The sequence below is a fragment of the Aythya ferina genome (assembly GCF_964211825.1).
Source record: "Aythya ferina genome assembly, chromosome: 10".
Classification (NCBI taxonomy): domain Eukaryota; kingdom Metazoa; phylum Chordata; class Aves; order Anseriformes; family Anatidae; genus Aythya; species Aythya ferina.
Genome location: NC_140306.1, coordinates 5397604 through 5407788, shown reverse-complemented (window position 1 = coordinate 5407788; position 10185 = coordinate 5397604). Strand labels below are relative to the sequence as shown.

The 10185-nt window shown below is 37.5% G+C and overlaps 1 protein-coding gene across 6 annotated transcripts in view; it reads right to left on the bottom strand.

Annotated features, from left to right (window-relative positions):
* Positions 1-251: 251 nt before the first annotated feature.
* Positions 252-10185, bottom strand: part of TAFA4 (TAFA chemokine like family member 4) — a 77634-nt gene continuing 67700 nt past the window's right edge. For 3 of the 6 annotated variants that reach the window (XM_084531553.1, XM_084531550.1, XM_084531552.1), the window contains exon 5: positions 4061-5135. In XM_084531553.1, the coding sequence (XP_084387679.1) occupies positions 4885-5135 (251 nt within the window). In that variant the 3' untranslated portion in view covers positions 4061-4884. Of the gene's footprint in view, positions 1031-4052; positions 5136-10185 lie in introns of those variants that run through there. The other 3 variants (XM_084531555.1, XM_084531554.1, XM_084531551.1) reach the window with 3 other exon arrangements.

Genomic DNA, 10185 nt, shown 5'->3' with positions numbered 1-10185 from the left:
TTCTAAACAAGAACTAATTGAAAGTGAAGATTCACTTTTATCTAGAATTTTGTTCATGAATTTTAAGTAAGTTACCTACTAGGACTTATAACCAAAGCTATGAAAATCTGAACAAATTACTCTCCTTCCTTAAGCCCTCCTTATGCAGTACAAGCATGCTCTCCTTTTTTGAGGCATCTGAATGAATATTTCTAGCTAATGGCTAAATTCTTTCCCATATCTAGATTCAAAGAGGCAAGGAATATGTATACTTTGCTATTCCCCTAGAGAAGGGATTTATTTTAAGAAAAACTATGTCTACTTTCAAATTTTATCTCTTCCTCATGCTTCCCTGCCATCACTCATGAATGTAAAAGTTAAAGTACCTAGAACTATCTAAAGAAATAAACTTACTTGCACAGATATAACCAAAGTATGCCCCACAATAATTGTTACTGATTGAAATGCTATCTTTTCACCTTCAAACAACCTTGGTAGTTACTAAATCACAGTTGTAAATACACAAAGACATTTACTCACTCAGCATTGGGATCAGCTTTGTATTTTTCTGTTGTACTGTGAGAACTACCTCACATAAATCCATATTGGTTGTAACGTAAGCTTTTTTTCTATGACCACTTAAATTACTTTCATGATCTAAACTCATTTAAAGCAATTTTACATATCTTAATGTCATAAAGTCTTATCATTGATGCACTGCAGAAGTCCAGGTGTATGCTTCTATGGATTGCTGCTAGGTGTCAGAACCTGAAGAATCCAAGGTGCATTTCAGGTAGAACCAAATCTCCTTGTGTTTTCTTGCAAAAAAAAAAACTTGTATTGTTCTGTATAGCAAAATCCAGATTCAGGAACTGCAACCACAGTTGAAAGGAGAAGTATTGTTCTTTTCACTGACTTTTTGCAAGTTCAAAGAATTAAGTCAATAGCATCATCACCAAAAAAAAGGGTCTGTCTGACAGCCAAGCAACACAGTTGCACGTGCCATTGTGCTGGTAGTAACCCATGGGTTTATTCTTTGCTACCGTGTTACCTATAAAAGAAAAGTAAACAGTTACCTACACAGAATCAATCAAGGATGATAAAACATGCTTGGTTGCTGCAAAGGAACTGTATAAAGAATGCATCATGAAGGAACTGGTCCCAATCAGACCTACATAACTTGCACAGAAACAGACTCCAGATGCAAACGTTAACTAGACTGTTGTTCAATCATATAAAGAAGGCTTGCAGATAAAGAAATGGCTGTTTACTATTAAATTGCCAACAACACCTTATGGAAATCTTCTTCTGCTTTATTTTGCTTAGAGTCATTTTCAACAGCAATGCCTACAGCACAAGAGTATGCCTTACATCCCCAAAGACCGTTCATGCAAAGTGCTACCCATTCCCAGCTGTCCATCTTATGGAAGGCAACTACAGATCAATCGGTTTGGCTACACACTAAGGAGGAGTCACATCAGATTTCCCATCCTGAAAGTGGATGAGAATAGGTAGCCTGCAAGGCTTGGTTGCAGGGTTTGTCAACCCTGCTCTGTAGTGTCTAGACACGTTACAAAACTTCACAGACATGTTGCACAGAGAAGTTTTTATTTCCCTCCCCAAGGTAACTGGTGTAAAACACAAGCTCTTCAACTTTCCACATTTTAACTGTCTCACTCAGCTACTAACTATCCACCTAAACACTCAGTGGCATCAGGAGTCTCCCATGTTTCATATACTTCAATTATTCTCATATTTTCACAAAATAAAAAGATATAAGTCTTAGAAGTGATTACTTGGCATTTCCTCTTTCAGTGTATAATTAACCTGTGGAACTCATTGTCCCAGCTAGCTCTGATCCCGAGGTCTTAGTAAGCTTTAAAAATTGATTAGAAATTTAAATGGTAATGAGATCATCTTTGCTACATAACACAGAAAAAAAAAAAAAAAATTAATATGGAATGGATCTCAACTCTCATGCTTTAGATATCAGCCAAATATTAAATTGAAAGAATTTCATGTATGGGTACATTTTCTGTAATTGTCCACAAGGGTTTTGCTTTATCTTTCTTATTTAAGTATCCCAGCACTGAGCCACGCAGGCTGATTTATGGTTTGGACTACTGGTCACAATCAGATATGACAGTCCTCTACTTGTGCCAAGTTTTAATAATGCATTTAATACATATTTTTACTGATTGAGCTGAGTGTGAACAAATCTTTGGTTCATTTTTAAATCAAAAAATAAATTATACAATACTTTTCTTTCTAGCAAGGGAATCTTTTTTTCCATCCTCTCTATTCCTTTCCATTCTCTTTGCTGACCACTATTGCATGTCCCACAAACTTCTGTTCAGAATTTGCAGTTACCATTACTCATTATATTTGTCCAACATCTGTAACTCCGTAGACAGAGGAAACCACCCACAAGACCTGCAGAATATCTACAGAAGAAATATGGATGCAGGAACAAATTCTGTGGCACAGCAAGCAGACATCTACGTGTAAGCTTGTCACCTGGGTCTTTTTTAAGAAGAGAGAAAGAAGTAGTTGCTGTGAATACTCTTGTAGATGGGCACAGTCATGCTATGAAATTACCCATCTCTCTCCATGTGACTTTGGCGAATCCTACATGTAAACAACTCAGCTTGGGTGGAACCATGCCTGCAGTGGGGCAGAATGAATCCAGTGGTCTTTGAGAAACCTGATCTAGTGGGAGGTGGCCCCTGTTCCCTTCTCTAACATGGCCAATCACTAGTTGAAGTTCAAGACTCTTTCATCATTTCACTGAGATGTTTAACCACTAACGATTTCTGTTGTTGCAGTACTCCAAGACTCCAGTCAGAACCAGGATCTCCCTTAAACTGTTGCTAAGCACTTGCACAATAAAATACAGTCCAACCTTAACGTGCTCAAATCTAAAATAAAAAGGCAGCAAAAGGAAAGCAAAAACATGTAAAGGAAAATATGAATAGCTCCCATATTAGTAACACAGTAGAATGATTCAAATTTAAGCACAAGTGCCAGTTTGCTCATCCTTTCACTTAAATACCCCTCAATCTCCTATGGTGATAAAAATCAATGCAAAATGCATCACTCTGTGTCCCAGCAAAGTAGAGGACGAGCTTAATGAAATAACATTTGCACTCATATTGCTACACTCTGCCCTCTGTTAGACCCACACAAACTCGATGGAGTTGATGAATTTGCACAGGTCTAATTGCAGGCAGGATGATTTGTCCCACTCCAGCTTTATAAAGACATCCCTAAACTCATCAGAATGCATTACCATATTCTGTAGTTTGCTGGTTGCAATTTTTGTCATGGATAATAAAATAAATGATCCATGCCAAATTTGCCCTTCTATTAGTAAAATCCCACTGGCTCAGGCTGCTTCTTTTCACTGTTTAAGAGCAAGAGTCATGAACACAGGCTATGTGACTCATGTGGTCAGTTGACCTCAATGAAGTGAAAGGCAACTGCTCATAGGAAGGAAGAGACAAATGCATGAACGAAGACTTAATGCCTCAGGCCTTCAGCCATCAATGCCAATGTAAAGTTCTTTCTTCTAGCCTTCATCACTCTAGAAACTCTTAAGGGGATCATGGATATTTAACCCTGGCTAATTCTTTCCCAATAAGGTCCTATTGGTACAAAGTGTCAGCTCTTTTCTGGCATGTCCAGAGATTAAGTTGTCTTATTTAATATACACAACTCCTATTTGTCTTTCTTACCCTTTGGTGTGATGCTACCACACTGCCTGTTACCCCTGTATGAGTAGCTGAAGTCAGTGCCTGTGAAAAAAATTCAAAGGCTGAGGGTAATGTATACGTTGCAATAACTGACTTCCAGTTTCCCATACTGATTCTAGGGTCATCTTTCAGGTGCAGTATCAGTCACAGAGTACACAGCTGAGCCTAGGCACGCCATAGACAACATCTTCAGCTTTTGGTAAATGATTTGCAATGACTTCTCTGTCTGCTCAGGGAGGATGGACATGATGACCTGCAGGAATTCCTTCCAACCTATACCATTCGGTGATTCTGTGATCTTAAAAACAGCAATAGGGTTTTTCAGACCCTTTTTTTTTTTTTTTTTAAGTCAGTTTTCTCCAGTGAACCTGCCACCATATGCATGTGTGCATCTGGGCTCTGGACACTGGTATCACATCACAGCTGCTCAGACCATCTAATTTTCCTTCTTTCATCCAGAATTAGTACAGTTTTCACTCCTTAGAACAACCATTATTAAGCAACATTTGGTGTCAGTATTTGCTTATTAACTCAGACTGTTACCTAATCAACAACATTCATTCCTATCTAGAAGAGGCTGGAAAGGGAAAAGCTAAGCATATGTCTTTGCTTGCTATTCCCTGCTGAAGACTCATGTTTTATGATACATTTAGAAATGCAGTCTGCTATGACTTGTTGAACTTCAATGCACTGAACTCATTTTAGATTGTTAAGCAGACAGAGAACATGATATTTTCTTTCTGCTGGCCATTAATTAAGAAATAGGATGGCACAGCAAAGCTTTGTTTAAAAAACAGGCTGTCTACATGACAGCCTGTAATTAGAAATTATCTGAACCAGCCTGACTTCCACTGGTGTTCAGTGTCCCACAGTTCCAGTGATGTCAGTACAAATTCTCAACAACTCCCAAGGCCATCATTCAAAGCTAAAAGGACTTTCCAGTAGCACAGGATTATAACTTTAGATGACACTGGTAAAAACCTCAGGTCTATGTACTCGGTCTTCAAGTTGAAGAATTGATCCTGGAACATGATTATCCTACTAGCAGTGATTCCAACTGAATTATTTCTTTGGTTTGACTCCAGTAACTTAATTAGGCTGGGAATGAAGGGGCAATTCCAACCCAGAATTTTCCTCCCTGAGAATGATTGCATTAATCACCACTTTCCAGAACACTGAGGAGTCCAGCACTGGTACTCACACCTGCAGATGCAATGCAATAAGCAAATGCCACCAGCAGACTGCCACCTATATTTAAATAGGTGATCTCTGTACTTGCCTTTGTGGTTTTGACTTTATTTCCACTGCTGCAAGACCAACCTGAATAGTCTGGTAGTACTTTACAGTCCTCTCCATCCAAACAAGGGTTCATATGACACCACCACTTCTGTAGAACAATAGAAGCTTGAAAAAAGAAATGGGAAAGAGAAACAGAATACAATCTTTTTTAATATTGTTGGTTTTTGTAGGGAGGTTGCATGTGTACTGTTCAATTGTTTGATTACAAAAAGTAGAACCCACAGTTACTGTTTTAGTGGCTTAGCACACTGACCGTGTTTGAGCTAAAGATGTGGCTAAAAAAAAAAACATCACAAACATACAGAAGGATAAATGACATATGCAAATGGTGAAGATAGCCAAGCACTACTACAGTGTGTTTTGACTCCCATTTTTGAATTGACATCTGGAAGTGCCTTACCACTTCCACCATCTACAGAGGTGATTTCCTTCCTTCATTTGCATGCTCCAGCTATGTATCTGCTGTAAGGTGGTATGAAACTGAGGCTTCTCTTTTAACCCGGATATGCATATGTGAGGCTGGATGAAGAAATGCCAGTTTCTTCCTCCACTGGGTGAGAAAATAGAATTGCACAGATATGTAAGCATGTGAGTTCTGTCAGCAAATAGTGCAAATAAGGACATGGAAACCATTGGAAAATATTAGATAATTAACTGAAAATCTACTTGCAGTTACACTGCCAGTTTTGCAACATGTTTCAGGAAGACTTCAGTAGTACACTAACTGTGCAAATTTATTAATTTTCTAGCCTTAAGCCAATTTCTGTTAATAAGACAATGTTTGTTATTTTTATAAACATAGTCATGACTTTTTAATACTGCTGGTAACATATAGTTTCCTACAAACTACTGCAAACTTTACTACTGCAAACTTCAGCATGTATTTCTCAGTTTTGCACTGTTCACAGGATTCATCAAATTCTAGAAAATGATTTTAAAATATATCAGTTTGTAATCGTACATAAACTAAATTGGATTTCAAAATAAAATATGGCAGAAAATGTTGATTTAGTCTGCATTATTCTACTATGTGCACAAAATATTGAACTGCATGCTTTAAAAGACACTACATCCTAAAGAGATGAACAAAAATAATTTCATCTACTTCTTGTAAAGCACTTTTTTTCCTTTTAATTTCAAGGTAGATTCATATTTCTACAACCTTCAAATGAGGGTGACAAGCAGGCAAGCTGACTTCAGGATATTGCTGAAATGCTCATTCAATTACTTTTGTTTTGCACTTTCACTCTAAGACTACCTGAAGAGCACTATGAAAAATATATTTCTGAAACACCAGTTTGGCTTTTATAAATGATTTTTTCAATCTCCAAAAATTATAAAATGAATGCATGATTCCTGTCACCCATCATTTAAATCTTAGATCATTTCCATTGATGCTGGTTGATTGTTGATGACATGGATGAAACCTGGTGGTGCTTTCTAAGAGATGAGGTACCACTTCCACTCCAGATAAATAGTCCAGTAATTTATTTTATATCTTCTCTACTTTCTAAATTTGTTTCAACTTCTATACCAGATTTATTTCAGATAAACATGGCCAAGTGTAGAAGGCTAGATTCAAGAAGACTGCAAGCATCTGCAGAGACCTCAGCACATGATCCTGGTAGTAAGCTGGCTGTGTCTTCAGAGCTCTGCTTCAAAGCCAGGAAGCCCTCCTGGGAGGTCTGGCTACTGCATCACACAGCTCTGCACAGTGCTGTTGTGAGCCTGAATGTGGTGACACGCTACGAGTTTGCCTTCATTCTGACACATGAACCTTCTTTCACGTTTACAGTGCTACCTTAAAAACATAAGTTCAGCTTCAGACATTAAAAACCACCTCTCTCATTCAGCTCTCCCTTCAGATACCTAGAATCCCTGCTTCTAGTACCTGCTCATTAAAAAAGGCACTGGTTGACTGGTCAAAAATGTAGCACAGAAGTGGCTTCACACAGCACTCTGTGCCCATGTAACTTTCTGGTCCATGAGGTTCACGTGGAAATGAAGTACATAAGACAGTGAACCAAGCCCATCACTTCCAATGGTGCAATCTTTCATTAAAACAAGCACAGGTGAGAGCGGGAAACACTGTGGAGTCAATCTAACTCCAACAAGATCCACAAGCTTTTCAACAGACTGCTTATTTCACCTTCTATTCATCTCTTGTTTAGACACTTACAGAGAAAATGACCGCTCCTCTTCTGTTGACTGATTTCTATTCTGTGCTGAAATCTCTCTTCAAATTAATGGCAACACTTTGAAATACTTAATACAGATCTCATTCTATTAACTTTCAGCAAATTCCTCATTCTTTGCTGTAGCAAAGTACTGATTCTTGCATCCACTTTATGTCCAATTTCTTTGTAGTTCTAAGGTCCACTCTGCTGACCTGTATGTCCTAAATGGCTGTAGCTGTTTGTATCAAGCACACTCCTGGAATTAGTTTATTAAAATTTTCCATCAGACCCTTAAACTCATCTTCAGAGCAAGAGTTCCTTAATGATTGTTGCACTTTTTAACAGTGTGACTCTCTGAAGAATGTAAAGGTTTCCTCTTCTTTTCAGATTGAGGCTCACTTGGAGAGGTTTCAGCAGATGACTTTTCTAAGAAACGAGAGCAGTTATGTCATACTCATATACAACCACCCTCATGAAGAGAAAGGAGACTGCTTCAGCTTGACATTTGCCGGTCGATTTGCTGGTGGTTACCCCACCAGAAATAAATCTTCTGCTGACATCGTTCCCTAGCTGATGTGGCTCCATGGAAACAGTAGATTCATAAAGATTAAGGCCAAAAGGTGCCAATACATCATCTTGTCTTGCCTCGTGCAATTCACTGTGCTGTGCCCCTAGCTGTGTTTGGCTACACAGTGTCTTCCAAGCCATTTGGGTGCAGGTGAAGAAAGAAACTTCTTCCACTGACTTTTTTTTTATGGCATTAAATGATCTCAGCATGAAACAGCCTTGGTTTTCTTCCCTTTCAAACCTCTTCTGTTGTGCTTTCTTCTTCTGCATTACAGGACCAGTTAGCAATCATCATTTTCTCCCTGTGAAGGTATTGAACGTGTTGCAATCAAGTAACTTTTCAATCTTCTGCCTGATAAGCTGAGCTGATTGAACTTCTTCAGTTTCTCAACACAATGCATTTGTCTTTATTAACACAGAGTTCTTTCAAACAGGTTCAACTTCCTCCTTGCAGGACCATGCCATGTGACTACCTTGGGCTTGTTATTACTTGTTCCTTTGACCCATCATATGAAATCCATACATTTTTTGTCAGGATAGGTTCTGTATTTGCTTTCAGGTCACCACTGAAAATGTTTCAGAGGGGCAGATGTAGAGCTAAGCACCATGAAATCTCAGTATGTATGTGCCATTTGACTACCAATTCCTCCTGCTGACTCTGTGGAGATGAACGTTTTTGAGGTATGCTAGTAGATCTTGGTTAGTAGGTTCTCTAATTAACAAACTAGAAAATTCTTCACCATTCTATTTCTTACCAAAAGCAGAACAGTGGTACTGATCTGCCTCAGTATTAGCAATTTCAATATTTCACATACTATGGGCCGATAATTTTATTTACTTTTATTTAATAATTTCTTTGTATTCTACTTTAACAAACAAATTCATGTTGTCTGTAGTTGGGACAAATACAGATGACTTTCCTACCTCATTGGATTAAGCTGTCCATACAAATTTGCAATACACTATTCATTCTATTTTTTGTTGTGTTTTTTTTTTTTTTCTCCTCTCTTTGAATACTGACACAGCATTAGCATCCTTTTGAGTACTCAAATATTCTGAAATACATTCAAAACCAGTGGGAGGGAAATCTTCTCAGCAATTTGTACTTTTATCTGTTTGCTATGCATTGTTTTTTTGTTTTCTTGTTTCCATAAACCCTCTTCTCTTCAGTCTGGATCCCAGATGAGCTTTCAAAGGTGTCCTGCTCCTTTATTGTGGTTCTTTGACCTTCTAGAAAGCCTTTGAAGTCTTTAGTCTCATTCGCATTCTTTTTCTATTCTGAGTGTTTCTTCCTCATGAATTCTAGGACTAACAGAATTGCTTGGATGGAAGATGATTTGGCTAGTGATGATTTACTCCGACATATTTAATGCACTTCTCTCCAAACAAAAGTTATCAATAGAACATATATATAAATCATTATTTCTATAAAAAATACTTAGCACTACACTTTTTATCATGATTTTCAATGGGTAAAAGCTTCTCCATGTGTGTGGCCAAAGATTTTGTAGTCTGACACAAAAAGTGGGTGGCACTTACCAGACACCTACTCATTTGAGTGTGATCTACATTGTTTCCTCATTTTATCTAAACACAATTCAACATGTGAGCAATTTGAAGCAGAAACGATGGTACCAACAACCACATGCATGCCATGCATGATCAAGAGCACAGAGATAATTGCTACTCTACTGTAAATGATAATTACTACTGGATAAGGTCTGAAGTTCAAAAAAAAAAATAAAAAGCTTTAAAAGTTTACTGTAAATCAATTGGTATGCAGATTCTTTTCTTTTGGTTAGAAAAGTTAATCTGTACTTTGGGCACATCCTTCTCTTTAAACTCAGAGCAAAATATAGGCAAATTAAACATCCCTTCTTTTGGCAAAAAGGTGTTGGAAAATAAAACATCTGTATCAGTCTGAAATATACAAACTCAACACTTTTTTTTTTTTAATCTGTTTCTGGTTTCTACAGCATAGAAGCCTACTGAAGGATGCGTACAGAGTGGGAGAAAAAACATCTAATCCTGAGGCTAAGGAAAGATAGTTATAGTTTCTCTGCTACCGCAACTGAAAAACACTGACTGTAGTCCCACATGCTTGCAAAAATAAATGAAATATGTTAAAGCGTTACCTTAAGAGGGGAGGTGGAATCATAGGCATCCACTTTAGAAACCAAAACCTTACATTCACAATATTTTGTCTTATTTAATCTCAACTATGCTTGAAGAAAAAATAGCTATTAAATTCTTTTAGCAACTATTTGCATTGACAAATTCAATTAAACTCCCACTGTATCATGCAATGATGTCTTTCTATCATGGAATGATAATGTCACCTTTGCAATCCTTAGGCAAGCTTAAAACAATGCCTCATTTTTATTATCTTTCATATATAAAAGTATTTCTGT